Below are 19,435 nucleotides of genomic sequence, written 5' to 3' on the forward strand. Positions count from 1 at the left end.
GGCTCGTCAACAGTGGGCCCCGACAGATACATGGTCCATGCTTTTGATAAGTCCTTTTTACATGGTCCTACAAACAATGTGGGCCCCACTGTATTTTTGGGCTGCACGTGTGTGCACGGCCCTCTACCATATAATTTCTCCTATAAATATAACTGGCACACTTCATTTCTTGCAGCGAGAGAGAGAGAGAGAGAGAGGCACACTTCATTTCTTGCAGCGAGAGAGAGAGAGAGAGAGAGAGAGAGAGAGAGAGAGAGAGAGAGAGAGCGAGAGAGAATGGCTGCCTTAATCACCAGTTTGTTCGCTGGAATGGTGTCGCTGCTGATCGCTTTGGTTGATGCAAAACGTAAGAGAAATTATTCTTATTTTTTTATTTATTAACGTTCTCTTTAAAGTGTTGGTTTTTTTTCTTTTTTTTTTGGGTATTTTTCGCCCACAGTGGCTCTAGAATCTAGACGGTGGTTTTTGTTCTTGGAAGTGTATATAAGAGGAAGAGAAGATGATAGTTGATATCTACAAATGAACTACTGAGAGATTAAAAAAACTCAAAAGAATGTTTCAACCAATCTCTCTACAAACTACTGAGAGATCTTAGTAATATGCTTTTCTTTGTTTTAAGTTTTGACCCTTGGAGGTCTGATAAGAATAACATAGTCTGTAAACTCTGTCCAGATTTTTCCGCAAGTTATTTGTTTTTGTATCCCTATCAATCTGCAGTCCTTTTTAAATGAGAAATGCTAAAGCGAAATTTTGTTAGGCAGAAAAGTCGTGAGATATTGATTTAAGGCCATTTTATATTGAGTTTGAGGGTTACTCTTAAGGGAAATGTTATCAGCACAACCATGTTTTTGATAGTTGCACTAACCCATCTTGTCTTTTATTATTTAGAGAGCCATCAAAGGTTATTACAGTTCCCAATAAGCTTTCACAAGCCAATTGGAGAAGAAAAGACAAACTAGGTATGTGCAATTATTAAAACAATATATTTTTTAATGGAATTTAATAAAACATGGTTGTGCTGATATCATTTCTCATTCTTAAATCTTAACAATAATAGGGCTTTTGGTTTATATGCAATTGCCCTTTTTTGTTAAGTATTTTTGTTACATTTTTAGTGACACTCTGAAAAGAACATGTTGAATGCCATTCAAAAAGAAGAAGAAGAAGGAAAATCTCCGCTGGTTTTGCTTAAGTAGTTGCCACTTTTTCTTTTTATTTGTAAAGGGTTGCTAGCAAAACAGGATCTCGTGGTGAAAAAAATAAAATAAAAAAGACGATGCACTTGCGCAAAGAACAAAAGAGAGAGAGAGAGTATCCCCATAAAAATTCAAAATAAAAGGGGGGTGAAAATGGCCTAATGGGTCGGTCATTTTCACCTTGTTCTTCTTTATTTCAGCACGGGATCCCGTTTTAGAAGTATCTTCCTTATTTGTATTAACCTTTGTTATTTATTTTTCTTGCAGAACCATATACTAAATTTGGTTACGTAGGCCTGACTGGCCCGGCAAAATGGGGGAGCTTGAGCCCGGATTTTTATGCCTGCTCGAATGGAAAGCATCAATCCCCAATAAACATAGTAAAGAAGGATGCCATCAGGAATCCGAAATTCGAGCCATTAGCAAGAGAATACAAACTTGCAAATGCTACGTTAGTTGACAATGGCTTCAATGTCATGGTTTGTTCTTTATCTTTCATACCAAAAAAATATATATATAATATAGTAAAAGATAGAAATTTTATGAGATCTGTTTTCTTGGGGAATTGAAATAAGCATGAGTATGTTTTAATAAGGGAAATGATATCAGCACAACCATGTTTTGATATTTTCACTAACATCTTGTCTTTTAGTATTTAAAGAGCTGTCAAAAAGGTTATTACAGTTCCCAAAAACCTCTCACAAGCAGATTAAAAAGGAAAAGACAAGCTGGGTCTGTGTAATTATTAAAGCCTTGTGGTGCTGATATCATTTCTATGTATGTCAAAGATTATTACTGTTACCAAGAAGAGCTCTCACAAGCCCATTAGACTATGTTTTAACAATTGCACAAGGCCACAAACTCAGCATGTCTTTTCTTTTTCAATTGGCTTTGAGAATCGTAATAACCTTTGACAGCTTTTTGAATGCTAAAAGACAATATGTGTTAGTGAAAATATCAAAACATGGCTGTGCTGATATCATTTCCCAAAGAGAGTAAAAGATGGTACGTAATTCTTACAAGAGGTGGGCCCACATTTTTTCGAAAGAGGTGCTTATCTCATCAGGCAAGTAGTGGGTGGGTCCCACTATCTGTTCATATTCAGGTCGTGATTTGCTGGTTGGTTTCATGGATTGTGTGCCTGCACTATACAGTTGGTCTATCCGGTATTTATGACTTTATGTATCAAGGAAATCATTCCTTTTATATCTGATATCTCTATAATACTTATGTAGGGACAGTAGTATCAACGGAATTGATATCCGAACTACCTTTTCGTGGCATCCTTACCTTTACTTTATTTAGTCCTAGTGACCTGTTTTTTCTGATGGGTACTCCCAGTGACCTATTAAACGGCGGTTGTGAATCTGTGATTATCAGAAGACACATTAACTAACCTGAAAGGTGTTTAATGCGGGGAGTAGTGCTACTGGTTGTTTTTTTTCGATAGTAGTATAATCATGAAAAAGAAAAATTGCCAACTGGGGACATCAAAATACGAGAATTACCAGAATTGATAACCCCCTTTTGAGAGTTTGATAACCCCATTTAGAGGGTTGATAACCCAATTGATAACCCCCTTTTAAGAGTTTGATAACCCCATTTAGAGGGTTGATAACCCCAATTTCGTTCCTCTCTAACAATTTTTCAATAGTGTCCCCCCGTTGGCAACTCTTGGCTATTCTCGTATTTTGGTGTCCACATTGGCAAGTTTTCCTCATAAAAAAAGGGGACGGGGACATCATTTCCAATTATATTCACCCCATTTCTTACTTGGGAGAGCCCCCTCTGCTGTATAACAGTAGAAGAGTAGTCTTAAATACACCAGAGGGTTGTCCCAAGTAAGAAAAGGGGTTGAATAAGTCACCTTCTTAATATTAAATGAGCTTCTACAGGTGAATAGAGGTGGATGCACTTAGCACGAAAAAAATCGCCGTTTTAAATGTAGGATGATCCTAACCCTCCGATTAATGAAGGTTTCTAAACTGTGACGTCCATTTTAAATCTCCACAAATCTGATAGTTAGGTTTATCTTCTGCTACTGGGCTAGGGTTTGGACCACCCCAACAATGTAGGCCAGGGTGGGTTTTTTGTTGTTGCTTCATGTGCAAGCACGGTCGTCCACCATATAAAAAAATGCAGCTTAGTATGTCTCATTTTTCTATTATTAGGGGGTGCCATGATACCCATTTTTCTTATTTATGTAATCCTAATAGCTAATGACTTCCTTTAGGGGTTCCATGATACCCATTTTTCTTATTTATGTAATCCTAATAGCTAATGACTTCCTTTAGGGGTATCCAAACAGGCCCAAAAACACAGGAAAAAAGAGAGGACATGACACTGCAACGCATTTTATATTATAGCTTTTGGGAGAGGAGACGAGGAATGAGGAGATCACATGTTATGTTTAATAAAGAAAAAGGGCGCTATGACAGAGTGGGCCCCACCTCTGATTGGTCTGGACCGTCTATCTGATCGACTCGATACTGGATGTCCATTCCATGAGGGGGGCAGTATTACTGATGGATAGTTATTTGCATGTACATCATAGATTGGAATCTGAGACAGTTTGAATTATTTAATTGGGATTTGCTTAATTAATACCGAGTTTTCTTTCCATGAAAAATGAGTGATTGCGGAGGGCATTTGGGTCATTTTGCAGCTACGGATGGAGAGTGATGGGGGAATGTTGAGAGTGGAGGGCAAGAACTATACACTGAAACAAATGCATTGGCATTCACCTTCGGAGCACACCATCAATGGCATCCGGTAACCCTCTCTTTCATTCAAAACCTAGTAAATATAAACATATAATTATAACAAGAAAGTGGTATACAATATCAATGTGAAAATTACTAGCTGTTATGAGGTCGAAATAGTGCCAAATACTGAGAATTTAGGTGAATAACAAAATGCATTTTATATGTAAGAAGGATTTAACAAAAATGAGAGGTTCCCTGCGGAGCTTCATCTGGTCCAGATGAAGAAAATGGTCCATGTAGACGAACCCAACTAGTATCAGGATTAGACTCAGTCAATTTGAGATGGATAGATCCTTTCCACCTTCGTCATGAAAATTTTCTAAAGGATTCAATAGCCGACCCCAACTAGTTTGGGACAAAGGCTTAGTTGAGTTGTGTTGAGTTTTACAGGTTCCCTGCGGAGCTTCATCTAGTCCATCTTAGTGACGATGGCAACTTCTCTGTGGTGGCAGTTCTCTTCCAATACGGGGCTCCTGATCCTTTTCTCTTCCAGGTAGTGAAGACATATAGTAACACTAGTAGCAAATGCATGTGAAAAAAAAAACACTTTCCTTAATGACAATAGATATATGTTCTTTGGAGATTGTAGATAAAAGATCGTATGAAACAACTGGCTAAGGAGGTTTACATGGGTGACGAAGCCGCACGTGTCCCAGTCGGAATGTTGAAGACCAAGGAAATGAAAAAGAGTACTCACAAGTACTTCAGATATTTGGGTTCATTAACCACTCCTCCCTGCACTGAAAATGTCATCTGGAATGTCCTTGGAAAGGTAAATTTTTTTTCTCCCTCCTTATCTAGGGCCTCTTTAAATACCTCTAAAAACAGGATCGATAAAATCTTATATGCAAATCAGAAAATGGCTTTGAAGTTAATTTGCAAATAATGGTGATAATAGTCATAGAAATTAGGGGAAATGAAAAAGTAATTGCATTTTGAATCTTAATTTACTAATGTCTGGTAGTTTCAACTCTTTTTCAGGAAGAGCCTCTTGCAGTCTGAAAGACCATTTTGGCGCTAAGGCCTTTAATTGTTTGCTGATTTGAACCCATGTTTTTGCTGCCCATTTATCCACAAATAAGTAGCTTTAATTAACTTCAATCAACATATCTTACCTTCTACTTCTCTGACTAGACAATGGAAAAGGGTGCATATATTGATGATTCAGTGTATACACTTTATCATTTTTTTTTAACAAAAGAAGTGGTATTCGTTTATTAAGCTAGCATGTGTGCATGTAGGTGAGAGAGTTATCCAAGGAGCAATTAGCTGAACTGAGAGCTCCCCTGAATAAGGAATGCAAGAACAACTCAAGGCCTACACAACCACTCAACGGCCGACACGTGGAGCTATATGAAAGCGAGGAGCACGTCCGTTGACGTCATGGTGCATTCATGGTCATGGATGTTTCATGATGCCATCCTTAATCAGCATCTTATAGACATAATGCCATCCTAGTAATTTTAAGAGAGAGAGAGAGAGAGAGAGAGAGAGAGAGAGAGAGAGAGAGAGAGAGAGAGAGAGAGAGAGAGAGAGAGAGAGAGAGAGAGAGAGAGAGAGAGAGAGGTAGCTCCTGTCTTTAGTGATCCTTTAGTGATCCACGAAGTGTTATGCAGCTTAGAGCCTTGCACAAATTGGTAATTGCTCCCCTGATCTACGCTTATTTTACATGGTGCATATGAGAGAGTTGTTGAGTTTGAGAGCTCTATGATTGATGTTTTTAGGGTCTCCAGCTCTTTATCTTCTCTCTTGACTGTGAACTAGAATGGATATATTGTTGAGACTTTAAAATAATTAAGGTGGGTTTCTCAGTGGGTCTGTTTGGTTGCACAATATCACCGGTTTTTACAGAGGTTTTGTTAGGTTTCTTGTTGTCATGTCAGCAAAACACTCTATTTGGTTGCATGTAGAGTTTCAAGTAGCAAGAGGCCACTTAGCTTGTTTCCTCCTTGTCTCTACTCTCTAGTGTGTACTAGTAAAATCCAAGCAAAAAACCACCTTTTGCTAGTAGAATCTCAGGATTAATGCTTTTTCTTTCTCTCTGTACTGGTAATGACACCCCATACCACTACCACGAGGTTGACAACCAGATACTACTACAAGTTAACTATATATACATGCTTGTCTCCGCACTTACTGCTATTTAAGTTTTAATTCACCCCTTCTCAACGAGGTAACTATCTGCAACCAAACTCACCCTGGTTTGAAGAGGATGTCTTTGAGGGAAGCCTGAAGCAGATTTTTTTTATGGAAATTAGAAATTGATCAAAGAGAAAGAGGGTTGACAAAAAATTTAAAAATAAAAACAGAAAATAGAAAATTTAGGGCCCAACCGGGTTCGAACCGGTGACCTCTTGATCTGCAGTCAAATGCTCTACCACTGAGCTATGGACCCATTAATGCCTTAAAAAATCCAATTAAAAGATATTAATAATATTTATTCATCCCAAATGTGGTGCATTTATGACTTAATTTTTTCAGAAAAATAAAGCTAGGCCCTAAAATGTAAGGTATTTAATATCTATAAAGGAACCTGAATAATAAGGTATATAATAATTATAGAGAAATTTACATGTGTTGCATATTTAGTAGTTATAAAAAATATTTATAAGATATTTAATATTTAATTTGTAAGGCTTTAAATAAACTTGGGGTCCCAAATATTTTCTCATCTATCTATCTATATATTATAAAGCTGAATGTGGTAAGCTGGGGTGGCACCACGTGGCACCCACACTGCATCCCGAAATATAAAAACACTTGGTATTCTCCATCCCGTTTTTATAACTTGTGAAAAAAAAGCCTAAAATCAAGGATTACAATCTCTCTCTCTATTGAATAGCCTAAAACGGAATGATAAAAATGCCTAAAATCAAGGATTACAATCTCTCTCTCTATTAAATCTATCTATATCGATGTGGTAAGATGGGGCTGTGCCACGTGGATTATAATCATAGAATTAAAAAAATGCCTAAAATCAAGGATTACTATCTCTCTATTAAATAAAGCTTTCTATAAATAAATATATATATATATATATATATATATATATATATATATATTTTATTTTTTTTTCTTTTCTTTTTTAGTTATAAAGCTTTCTTTTTTGGGCGGCCCCATGCATCGCACGGGACTGCAACTAGTTATACTTATATAGTACAAGAGAACAGCACACACTGCTATGCACCCCATAAAATGCCTCCTTTTATGACTAATTTTTCATAAGTTAAAAATAGATCCAATTATTCAAATGTAAGGCATTTATTTGCTATAAAAAATTTACATTTATATGGTATTTAAAAGTCAAAGGAGACTTTACATTTATAAATTTTTAAATAACCTCAAACCACCCAAAATTTCCCATCATATAGAACATAGATCATTAGAGAAATTTACAATTGCAAGCTATTTAATAGGTATAGAGATATTTACATTTATAAGAACATTAAGAGCTACCAAAAATTATATTTTTGTCATTTTGAATAATGTGGGGCCTCCAAAGCTTTTCCTAGATAGTAAAGGTATTCAATAACCAAGTGAAAGTTTAAATAGCCTCGAGGGCCACCCACATTTTCGGAATGTATGTAATATGTAGTATAGACACTATCCCGAGAGTTGCCCACCAGATCAGCTACCACGATCTACAAACATGCGAACATGCCACAAGTACCCTTTGGGTTGGCGAACATGCCACAATAAGAGAATGATAAGCAAGAACAAGATCTCCTCAAGGAGGACGAAAGTCAAAGACTCCAGACCGAGAAAGATGATCCGCCACTTCATTTGTCGATCTCCTCACATGTTGGTATCTCACTATATGACTGTCAACCCTATCCAAGATCTCATCAAAGACATTAGAAAATCTCCATGGGTGACCGGATCGACCCTTGAATCATCTGATGACAGTTGGGATTAGACTTTAAATTAGGTATTAGCTATGTTCGCACTTTTTTAACACTTAAAATTAGATATTAGTTATGTTCGAGATTGGGATAGCTTTCAGGGTAGTTTACTAGGAAACTATTATAGATTATTGTGAATATACATCATATAATATCGCAAATAGATTGGGATTAGACTAGTTTTATTTAGATGAAGGTTGTCTTAGATTGACTTATTTTCATCTTTAGGAATTCTATTTAAAGCAACAACACCAGAGTCAATTCTCATCTTTAGGTATTCTATTTAAAGCAACACCACCACTAAAATGTGGTAGAGCTTTGTATTCTTTTATTTTGATGAAATTCTGTACAATACAGCTCTCAAACATCAGTACCATTGTGAGAGTTTTTGTGTTCCATTATTCCTTTTGTGTTCTTCGAATTCTTCGTGGTATCAAAGCAAATGATCCATTATTCCTTAAGTTCACCATCGGATACCACTCACTTATTATATCTACAACCATCAACTGTTTGGTCTTTGGCTCATCATGGTTCTGTGGAAACTCATTCCTTTTTCCATGAGTCTGTGACCAATGGAACACCGATGGGGTGATACCTCATCAGCTGATTGTATAAGGAAGCGGTTAGAGTTGGTGTTATTTAATTGTTTATACTTGAACACTGCCCCTTACGTGTGGCACCTCTTTTCCCACCGCAAGCCATATATGTGGCACATATGACCCCTCTTTTGGGTCGGCCTTGCATGTGGTTTTTTAATATCAAGAAGTTGTTGGCTGTTGGCTTTTGAACCAATGAGGTGCTGTGAGGCAATAGCTCTGGTATCATTTGAAACAATCAATTTCTCGAAAAGATTAAGCTGTAAGAGTTGGTGTTATTTAATCATTTATACTTCGAGAGGTTCCAACCTGCATGTACTCAACTTCACGACCGTGTCATTCTTGGGTTCAAATGAGGAACCATGTGTACAAAGAAGACAACGAAAAAATAGCACAATGAGGTACTTTCTGGCCCAAGGCCATTTTGGCTCATGAAGAGGCACAAAATTAGAACACTAGAGACCCACTTTGTTGCCGCTTTCACGCATCTTCATCATCACAATTCACAAAATCGACAGGTGATCTAGTGGCGTGTACAGTCAGAAGATAGCGGTGTTTTTTATCAGTCTATCTTTCTCACTTCTCTCTATTGGCAATGACACCCCCTACCACTACCCTACAAGAATGATAACCAAACACTAATTAACTGGTAACTACAGGGCTTGTCACCTCTCTGTTGACTACTTGTACCACTACTCTGAGGTAACTACATGAAACCAAACTGATCCTAGAATATTAGCACTAAGATAAGAGTATTACTAATGTGACAATCACTGAGTCTACGACCAATGCAAAATCTGGCTCCTCTGTTGCCTACTTGCTCGCTTTCTGAAACGGAGTAGCAGAACTAAAAAAATTTCATTCCTAAAGTAACACAAAATGCTTAATCAGAACGGAATTTCAGTAGCAGCCACTTAAAACCCATATAAGAACCGTTTCTTATCATTCCACGGGCAGCCTCAAATGGCTGAATCCATAACAGAAGAGATTGAACATGAGCTGCAGACCTACAGAGAATATTCATCCAATGCGATCAACAGCCACACCATGGAAGTGTTTATAATACCATAAGAAATAGAAATGACTATTGCAGTAGCAGCCACTTAACAGTAAACAGAATTTAAAATCCAATCCAACTAAGACTGAATCACCATGTAATCCAAAAACTGCAAACTAAAGCCATCATCAGTTACTCCTAACAAAAAGGCCACCAGTTGGCTATCCAGCCCATAAACTAATGAAAAAGGACTACTAGGTATTGGTGGCTCTGGTGTAAATCTGCTGGCTGGAGTGAGCAGAAATCATCCTGATAGAACCTCTCGCCATTAGATCTTTGATTGCCCTCCGTGTGAGCGATCCATTAATCTGAAGATGATGAGACAAACAGCTTTCCATTAATCAATCATTACCAAAACATATAGTTATTTTACAGTAACACATTAACGCAACAAAAGAAGAAAAAAAAAGAGGAGCAAAATCTTGGTTTTCTATTGGTCACCCTTAAAACATATGCTTGATTAACAGACAATATATTGAACAGGCCTGAGGCCTCATTGGATGCAACCAAAATTGGTCCTTATTTGCAGATTAGATAATTCAAATTTACTCTTATTTGCAAATGGGGCATTAAGGCCTCTTTAGAAGTCATCAACTAGATCATTTTTTTTATGACAATCAATTGCATCATTTTTAAAACTACTATAACCATTATTTACAAATAATCATATTTAATTTCATGCATACAAGAATTTGAGAGGCCAAAGACCAAAGAACTCCCATCACAGAATTAGAGATGTCATAAAGCCTGAATCTAGTACTATGGACATAGTTTTTAGAGGTATACAAAGATGAATGAAAACAATCATGAATCTGTGCATATGTGGCATATATGCTCGTAATCGAGATGGTTGATCTTCTGGACCATCACAACACAAGGCAACCTAGTGGGCTTGGCCTGATGCTGAACAGATATCTCATTCGCAAGATCAATGAAAAAAATCAATTGCTTAAAGACATCTTGAAGGACAGCCTTTTCATCATGTTCGATCATAGGTCTAGACCAACAGCATCCATTTAAAAAAAGAACGGCATCCAAGCATATAATTGATGAGATCTTTATTACATCCCCCAGCTCTTCTTTCAAATCCCCAGTGGGCCCCCATCAACCCATTGTTTCAAAGTCGATCAATCGGGATCATTTTTCTAACGTGCAAGAATAAAAAACAAAATCATTTGTTGAGAGTGGGAGCCAGGGCAATATGCCGTACTTGTGATGACCAAAAATATTCATTGATCCAATCATCATACATGTCGCAATGGAACCATGGCGTGATGATTGTTTAGATTAGGGTCGAAGCCAAAGGACTATCAACAAGGAAACTAAAACGTCTCTCTCTCTCTCTCTCTCTCTCATTTCATCTTCCGTATTTTATTAAGAGGAAAACCTAACAACTTTCTCTCTATCTTGCCTTTTTTTCTTTTTCCCATTCTTTAATCTATTTTTCCTCAATTTCTTTTTCAAATTTGAAATTAATTTATACATAGTATTACAGAGGTTGAACCATGGTCCAATGGTTTGGACAGAACAGGTCGTTCTTGGTTGGAAAGGGCAGAGCTCCAATTGATGCGTGGGTCTATGGAGAACGGAAAAGACGTGTGGCTGAGCACAGGTAAGGCATTGTATAAGGGAACGAACATGTTTGAGTATGGATCGTACATTTCTTTCTCCACCGTGATCCATTGGTCGAATGCATTCTCGAATTTTTCTTGATTTGGAAGCCATACTAAGAAGGGTGTTGCATTAGGTTCGAAAGGCATGGTTTTCTACGGTCGTGCCCTTGACCCCCCAACTCATAACGATAGAAGGGCTGAGCTAAATTATGATAGGGCTCAGTCAATAGGTAATGTTCTCATCCAGATAGGCCCTGTTTGGTTCCATATGGTGGGTGGGGTTTTATTGGAATTAGAAGTCAAACGGGATTTTAACAGTATGTCAGTCAAACGGAAAGAAGGTGGCGTTTTTTAAAAGTGTCGTTTGGTTGACAAGATAAAACCTGAAATTTTGGTGACGTTTGCATACATTGTTGCATTTGTTGAAAAGCTAAAAGTTGAATGGTGTGTTTGGTTGCGAAGAAATGGGCATTTCAGTATAATTTCGATGAGATTTAGAAAGCCAAAGCATGTTTGGTTGTATTTTTTGGGTGAAGACCCGTTTTGACCACTCGGCTTGTCGGAAGCGTGTCGGCTGACGTGGCTTACAATTAAGAGTTCAATGGCAAACCATGAAATCAGAGTTTTTTCTCTAGAATCTTAAAATTCCAGCTGTAATGACTTTTCAACTTTTAGCTTTTCAACATATGCAGCAATGTATGCAAACGTCACAATAATTCCAGCTTTTATCTTTTCAACCAAACAACACTTCTAAAAAACGCCACCTTTTTTCCCTTTAACCGACATCCTATTAAAATCCTGTTTGACTTCTAATTCCAATAAAACTCCACCCACCACCATATGGAACCAAACAGGGCCGAAAAGTCATTTCAAACGTTGAAATTTTAAGATTCGAGAGAAAAAACTCAGATTTCATGGCTTATCATTCGGCTCTTAATTGTGAGCCACGTCAGCTGACGGGCTTCCGACAAGCCGAGGGGTCAAAACGGATTTTCACCTAAAAAATACAACCAAACGTGCTTCGGCTTTCTAAATCCCATCGAAATGCTACTGAAATGCCCATTTTTTCGCAACAAAACACACCAATAAGGATTTCTTCTGCTAAGCCAGCCCTATTAGTAAGCTCTATATTAGTAAAACATTGCACCTAACAAACCCAACAAATGAATGCAAAAACCAAAATCTCTACACCCACCTTGAGGGGCGACCTCTTACATGAACCCACATGTTTCCAAAACTACCTCGGTTCTCCCCCTACTAAACCATTCACAATCCTACACATGGACTCCATCATGAAGATCTGCAGATCTCCCATATTCAACACCAGAAACACTACTAAAGGTCCTTTTCGAATCATAAATCAATAAACCTAATCTGGAACTCAGACTAAAAACCAAATTACAATCTAAAACTGGATCAACGCGAAGTCAAGAATCTATTCAATATTTTCGTAATCATGAGCCCAAAATCCTAAACTAGACAGGATGTGAAAAATCAAATATAACTTTAAAAGCGATGAATAGTTTTAAAACTTCCCCGCATCCGTGTCGACTCCCTTTTGCCTTGGCTGTATTCCGTGTTGTGCCACATCCGCATTCCAAGTTCTGCCCTACAGAGTCGATAAAAACTCTTGGACTCTCTAGAATTATGACCGCATCGACCAAGTATTCGACCGCGTCGTACCAAGTCGACTAGGATTTTCTTCGGTCGCGTTCCGCGCCGCATCCATGTTTTTAAACACCGGTAATGACCATAACAAAAGCCTTTGTCCACTAAAAGTAGTGAATAGTAAGGAGCCCTTATCTACACTTATCAGACCCTATCAGGTAAGGGCATTAGGGCACATAAAGAAACAAACTACGGACTGCGGATTTAACCACCACCACCAAAAACACCACGACATACTAAAAAGAGGTAATAGATGTCCAGCTAAACAAATTCAAGCACAATTCTACACAGGTGAACACAACCAGCTCGAAAGATAGATAATGAGAGAGTGAGAAAGAGAGAGAGAGATACCCTCAATCTGTCCGACAAGATCGACGGAGTGATGAGCTTGTACTTGGGAACTTCGATAAGAAGCTTGTCATAACTACCCTGATCAAAGAGAACCATGTTGTTCACCTTCTCCTTCTGCTTACCTTTGCTCCATTTCTGCGAAAAAATGAATAAATATATCAAAAATTTTTTTTAAAAAAAATGCAGGGAGAGAATAAACAAAAACCCTAATAGACCGTTTGGATAGGGGCTGTTTGGATACACGGATTTTAGAATCCGGGATTTCTTCAAAATTGTAGCTAAGAGACAAGAGAAGAAGACCAGCCGTCATTTTTGACTTCTTGCCCTTCTTTATGTCAGCAAGAGAGTAGCAGATCCCATATTTCCAAGTTTTAGAAATCTCAGGATGCAGGAGAGATTTTTAAAACCTGAATTTCTCACTTAAAATCCAAGAAACACTGTCAGGACAGCATCCAACAGCTTGATCATGAACCCTCTTTTACACTGTTTTCAAACTAAAACCTGGATTCTAAAATCCCGTATCCAAACGGCCCCTAAGTGAATTTCATAATCCAGGATTATAATGTCCTGGATTTTACAAGCTATAACTTGTATCTTGTAGACTAAAACCTGGTTTTTATTAGCTAAAACTTGATTTCACAATCCTGAATCCAGGTTTTAGATTATAAAATCCAGGTTTTAGCTTCTAAAATCCAGGGTTTAGCTTGTAAGATCCAGGATATTACAACCCTAGATAGTAAAATCCTTGTATCCAACCCGACCCTAAATCAGAATCAACACAAGCATCTAAAATACTACAATCTCGATAATAAACTTCAAAAGCCTCACTTAGAATAAGTTCTTTACAAAACTCGCTAAGATCTACATCAAAGGTGAAACCCTAATACTGAATCCATACCTTTTTTTTCTGTTTTCCACCACCAGATTTAGCCGGCTTGGAAGATGGAGGCGGGGCCTTCTCCTTCTTAGGCGCCTGCAACAAAATAGGGTTAAAAGAACAACAGATAAAACGCCATTAAAGTGAGAGAATAAACTCTTAAGTGAAGAAAAATAACAGAGATCAAAGCAGATCGAGCGAAATAGAGGGAAAATTAGGATCTAAAGATTGTTTCGATTACCATTTTGCTGAGGCTATTCCAAAGGTTTCAGATCGGATGGAGCCTCTCGCAAAGATGAGCTGCTAGGGTTTTTTTTTTTTGTTTGTTTGAGGGGGAGGCGCTTTTTATTAGGATGAACAAAGCTAGGGTTTGGTTATGGGTGATTTGGATCGTTGAATAAGTGGTCCCTACTTGTAGAGCTCTAGATCGTCGTTTACAGAAAATGACAAACCATGAGCTGCAATTATTAGCCTTGTTTGGCGTGGGGATAGTTTTACCACGGATAACTGTTCAGATCTAACATCGTGGATCCACCGTTGATTTTTGACGACAAGGATAGATCCGTCCGTCCATCGTGGGAACGACTATAAAACGAGATCGTCAAGTGAAGGTTTTGTAGACACCCTCGATTTTGCACACCATGGTGGGGCACACCTTGTTTTGCTAACCAAATCGAGCTCGGATGATGGTCCATCACCTCCTCCATCCCATATGCACCCGAGAGGTTGAGTTTAAGGGCAAAAGGAAATCAGGGATTCAGGGAAGAATCTTAGGCCACGTTTCGATACCCACAAGATTTAGATTTGGATTTAGTTGATATTTTGAACTGGATCAGATCCTTAGATTTTTATATCAGCTACACCAGTGCAAGAAATTCCGATTTTTAAGTCTGTTCTGCGAGACGTTATTTAGAAACCAATGTTTGTGGGAACTTCCTTCCCCGTCGCTGCTCCTCGACGTTGCTCTGGGGCAGCGAGACCTCCCTCCCTCCCTCTTAAAAAATGACCATGAACATGATTGATGTATTTTGTATCCAAAACTCAAATCCAAATCAAAATACAAATGCATGAGGTATCGAAACGGGCCCTTACATTATTTCTAAATTTAGAAAAATAGGGAACGGAGTTTTGATTTATAAATAGGTTTTAGAACTAGTTACTTATGCTTGGCCAACCAACTAGTTTATTTACCCCTGCACATGAGGGATTTTGCAAGTCATTGGGGCAGGGTTGGTCGTGGGGGAGGGGGTGGCATTTAGCCATTTACCCCTTCACATGAGGGATTTTGGTGTTTTCGGGTGGGGGGGACTCCATGCTATTTGTGCATCCGCCCTTGTCTCGGATCATATCTAGAAAGATCTGACCGTGACCGTTGGATCATTGCAGTGGTAGATTAGGGAGTTATTTTTAGTTATAGATTAGGGAGTTATTTTTAGTTAATCTATTTTGAAATTTAAACACAAGTAGGTATAGGTAACTAAGCACGTGTTTATCATGTTTTTCATGTAAATACTTGTAAAGCTCTCTATAAATATATGCATATGCAACCCACATTGTATCTAGCTCTCCCTTATTTCCGTGCAATTTTCAATTATTTTCATGGTATCAGCGCCTCCAACCTAGGCCTGAAAAAAATAGCATTGATTCCATTTTTCGGCGGACGGCCCATGTAGCAGTCCACCAGTCTTCTCCTCAATCTCCTGATTTTTTTAGACCACGATTTGATTCATCCGTCGCTTTGTTCCATCTAGCAAACATTGTAAGAAAGCCTTCCTTCGTCTCTTGAACCCAAAAATAAACAAAAACCAGTTTCTATAGCCGGCAGCCAAGTCGGCCTCTATGTTCGAATGTATTGGATTAGATCTAGAAATATCTGTCCGTTGGATCATTGTAAGGGAAGATTATGAAGTTATTTTTAGTTATCTATTTTTAAATTTAAACACAATTACTTATAGGCAGTTAAGCGAGTATTTATCTTATTGTTAATGTTAATTGCTTGTAAAGCTCTCTATCAATATATGCAAACGTAGCCCGCATTGTATTGGTTTTTCTCCCATATTTCTCTGTAACTTTCAATCTCTTTTACTCTCCATTGCGGAGCCCTAGAGATATTCCTCTTCTTATTTCCTATTGATGCTCGTAATTTTTTCTTAAAAAATAGTGAACAATCCAAATTTGAGTAAGGATAAGATCTGAGAAGGGACATATTATATTGTAACTTTTAGGGCACGGGTATTGAGTTTGCCTAAGGGTGTCAATGGACCCCGACCATTTGATGGACCATCGGAATCCAAACTTAAATGAACATTATCCAGACATATTATCAGGATACATGAACCTGTCTTTTGCCAGAGCGAGAAGCGAAAGCGGGAAGCGAAGGCACCCGGGATGGTGGGAAGCGGGAAGCGTGAAGGGTCGGGAGCATAAAGGAAGATCGAAAACCCTAAAGTGACGACGATTTTTCTTACCCCTTCGTTAACTTTGCTCCCACGAAATTTCAATCGACTGAAGCATGCAGATAGTATTTTTTATATGGTGTCTGCGCGTTAGTTTTTCTATGTCGTCCGCGCGTTGCAAGGCTTGATTTGGGCCGCCCTTGATATATGGAGATTTTATGTGATCCGTGCCCGTGAAATGCAGTTTATGTTTCTTTTACCCTGGGCCCACTTCTTGGGATGATCCTAACTATTCATTTAAGGCCTTGCAATAGGTTGGGGCCCTCACCATTGGTTGTTACAATCTGAAACGAACAGGGCCTTCATTGCTGTGTCGATACAATCGATACTAATTTCGGATACTGTAATAGGGATCCCCTTGGTACTTTCGACTCTTTTTATTTCCAAGGAAGTTCTTCCGCAACCGCTCTAACTTATCAATGACACAAATCAGGCATATGAAAATTGACATAACGTACAATGGAATGAGGTAGAGAACAAGAGAACAAGGGAAACCTATGAACATGTTGGTAATTATTTTTTGGAGCGATTTTATAAATTCCTCACTCTAAAGAATGGAATGGTGTTTGGTAAAAAGAATGCGGCCTGAGTTTTCATTCCAAAAGCACACTTCAGGTGGAGTTTTGTGAACTGAAAAGGAGTTGCTTTCGCGATTCCATGCTTCGTTAGAATGATTTTGATACTCCACTGGAATGATTTCGAGAACGGTTTCCAAACAGGCCTTATATTGTTTGTTCTTCCTAGTCCCTAATCCTTTCTCCTTACTTTTTAGTGCTGAAGATTGTGTCATACCATGGGTTGGATTTACTGTAAAGGACATACAGTTTGCTCTATTTAGACAGCAACTAGCTCCAGTCAGGGCATTTTGCACACTTTTTAGAGTGTTGGGAAACCATGCGAATACCCCTATAGAAATGTACTTGGGGGCAGGAAATAATAGCTGCTCCCAATTATCCTGTATTGGCTAATGAGTGCGTTGGAACTTGGAAGCCCTTGAAGTATAAAAGGTGCTCATAGAATCTATTAATATGCTTGTCACTGCCTCTTATGCTCTGTTTGGTTGCTTGTAGATGGCTGGGAGATTAGGAGAAGAAGTTAGAGAGAATTAGACAAGCATGGAAGATGGAGAGAAGATTAGGAGGAAATTTGTGAGTAGTGTTTGGTTGCGCGAGAAAATTAGCGGAAGATGTAGGGTGTCGTTATCAAAATATAGGGGGGAAGAGAGAGAAAGGGAAGAGGGAGAAAGAGCGAAAAATAATAAGACAAGAATCTTCTCCTAATTCCCCACACAAATTTCACAATTTTGGTGAAAAAAGGGGAGAAGATTATGGGGGAAACATCTCCACCATGTAGGCGCCACCTAGGAATCTAGGATGAAAAGCAATAATGATGTCTAGAAGTTGTCGAGTGGTCAAAAGTCTAAATGACAACCAAACATGCTTTGGGGAGATCTTTGGAAGTTGTGCAATACCCCCAAAATGAGCAACCAAATAGAGCATTGTGGAATTGAGAAAGGATGCAATGGCAATTATAATGGTATGTGCACGAAATGTGTTTACCATATTGCATTATGCAATGGCTGATTGTGAAGATATGGACCATGAGAAGAGAACCATGCGACTACAGGATGTTTACAATGAACCCATATGACTATACAAGACAATATTCTTGATCTACATCCCTTCTTGGGTACATTGTAATATATCGTACTATGTTAATCGCGTTCTAAATAATGTTTTTTAATGGAAGTATTCTAAATAATGTTCTATTATATTTTACTATGTTAATAATAGAATTCTAAATATTATTCTTGGACAGGTGTTTTTGCTATGTCTTATTCCTTTTCTGAATGTGCTGCTTTACTTTTTCATGAGCATTTGGAACTCTCATAGGTATGTTCTATAGACTGAAGGGCTTTCTAGTACATGTCTTTCTCTCAATACAAACTGGACTTATTTACCGTGTTAAATATTATTAATATTGCCATGTTTCAAGTTAAAAGAGATTTCTACTGCATTTCATCTTCATACTAAATAATTCTATGGATGTGCTGCAGAAAACTGAGCAAGAGAAAATGGAGAAGCTTGCACGCAAGGTATGCTTCTAATTAATATTCTCGATTTTTCATGGGATTTTTTACCTTTTGTAAGTACTTTGTTATTTGAGAAAAGGGCAAAGATGTGGTTACTCAGCCTTTTCTTCTTCAGTAGTTGGCACAAACCGTACTAAAGTCAGACCCATTGCCATTTGTATAGAACCTAAACCTTGGGCTTGTATAGCTGTTGCTGCAGTTCACGGTTGACTTGCATTTACTGTATATATGCACGCACACACACACGCACACACAGCTATTTAAGCATGTTGCATTTTTTTAAATGGGCACTGTTTCGGATGTAAAACCACTCTAAGAAGTGTAGCAAGTTAGAAAAGGACCATTCTCCCATAATGATGGATGATCGATGAGTTAAGTCCAGTTTGGATGTCCAGGGAATCTCAGGTTAGTGCATCTATGCATGTAGGGTCAAAATTGTTGTCAAGTCTTTAGGTGTTTGCAAGAACTGTGAAACTTTCACTTCAAAGGAATTTTCACCCATGAATGTGAGTTTGATGAAAGTGGCATTTTCATCCAATCCGTGAATTGCATGGACACATGCGACTTTGTTCTGGAAAGGTGTGGTACCTACACAAGTCCTATACAAATGGAGGAAAGTAGTCTGAATTGAGAATTGAGAATTGGAATGAGTTACAATAATTGGGAGGATTTACCCAGCCCTTCTGGTTCTTGGGTTATGGGAGGGCCTCTAAATTATTCTTTCAAAAATTTATTTACCTCTTTATCCCTGTTAATTGGATGAAATGATCTCATTTGCTTCTTTAGTTGAAGCATCTGATCATTCCCTCGAACAAATCAAACCATCAACATTCAGCATATATCATTTATGTCGGTTTTGTTG

The 19,435-nt window shown here is 38.1% G+C and overlaps 2 protein-coding genes and 1 non-coding gene across 4 annotated transcripts; 1 reads left to right on the plus strand and 2 right to left on the minus strand.

The window, feature by feature from the left end:
* Positions 1-225: 225 nt before the first annotated feature.
* ACA1 (alpha carbonic anhydrase 1) lies at positions 226-5,779 on the plus strand. Of its 2 annotated transcripts, none has more exons than XM_077385177.1 (6): positions 226-346; positions 1,464-1,675; positions 3,862-3,968; positions 4,352-4,454; positions 4,551-4,733; positions 5,203-5,779. In XM_077385177.1, exons 1-6 carry the CDS (start codon positions 277-279, stop codon positions 5,338-5,340), a joined length of 813 nt encoding a protein of 270 aa, XP_077241292.1. In that variant the 5' UTR covers positions 226-276; the 3' UTR covers positions 5,341-5,779. The 2 variants fall into 2 exon arrangements, with proteins under 2 accessions (XP_077241292.1, XP_077241293.1); XM_077385178.1 differs by lacking the exon at positions 5,203-5,779 and adding an exon at positions 4,943-5,178.
* A 505-nt stretch (positions 5,780-6,284) lies between these two features.
* Positions 6,285-6,356, minus strand: TRNAC-GCA (transfer RNA cysteine (anticodon GCA)). The gene has a single exon. It is a non-coding gene; the product is annotated as a tRNA-Cys (tRNA).
* Positions 6,357-9,383: 3,027 nt separating this feature from the next.
* Positions 9,384-14,415, minus strand: LOC143881861 (small ribosomal subunit protein eS25y-like). Its single transcript, XM_077385179.1, has 4 exons — positions 14,267-14,415; positions 14,047-14,121; positions 13,149-13,283; positions 9,384-9,824 (listed from the first exon to the last, which is right to left on the minus strand). The coding sequence occupies exons 1-4, from the start codon at positions 14,267-14,269 to the stop codon at positions 9,711-9,713; spliced, it is 327 nt and encodes a 108-aa protein (XP_077241294.1). The 5' UTR covers positions 14,270-14,415; the 3' UTR covers positions 9,384-9,710.
* Between the last annotated feature and the right edge of the window lie 5,020 nt (positions 14,416-19,435).

This window comes from Tasmannia lanceolata, unplaced genomic scaffold (assembly GCF_043159265.1).
Source record: "Tasmannia lanceolata isolate RefF3 unplaced genomic scaffold, GAP_Taslan_0.1 ptg000007l, whole genome shotgun sequence".
Taxonomy (NCBI): Eukaryota; Viridiplantae; Streptophyta; class Magnoliopsida; order Canellales; family Winteraceae; genus Tasmannia; species Tasmannia lanceolata.

Coding starts and splice junctions, on each gene's coding strand:
- ACA1 (XM_077385177.1), top strand. CDS start 277: ATGGCTGCCTTAATCACCAGTTTGTTCGCTGGAATGGTGTCGCTGCTG. Junction 1,676..3,861: donor ACAATGGCTTCAATGTCATG/GTTTGTTCTTTA, acceptor GTCATTTTGCAG/CTACGGATGGAGAGTGATGG. Junction 4,455..4,550: donor CTGATCCTTTTCTCTTCCAG/GTAGTGAAGACA, acceptor TGGAGATTGTAG/ATAAAAGATCGTATGAAACA.
- LOC143881861 (XM_077385179.1), bottom strand. Junction 13,284..14,046: donor GTGGAAAACAGAAAAAAAAG/GTATGGATTCAG, acceptor ATTTTTTCGCAG/AAATGGAGCAAAGGTAAGCA. Junction 9,825..13,148: donor TCTTGTCGGACAGATTGAGG/GTATCTCTCTCT, acceptor CATCATCTTCAG/ATTAATGGATCGCTCACACG.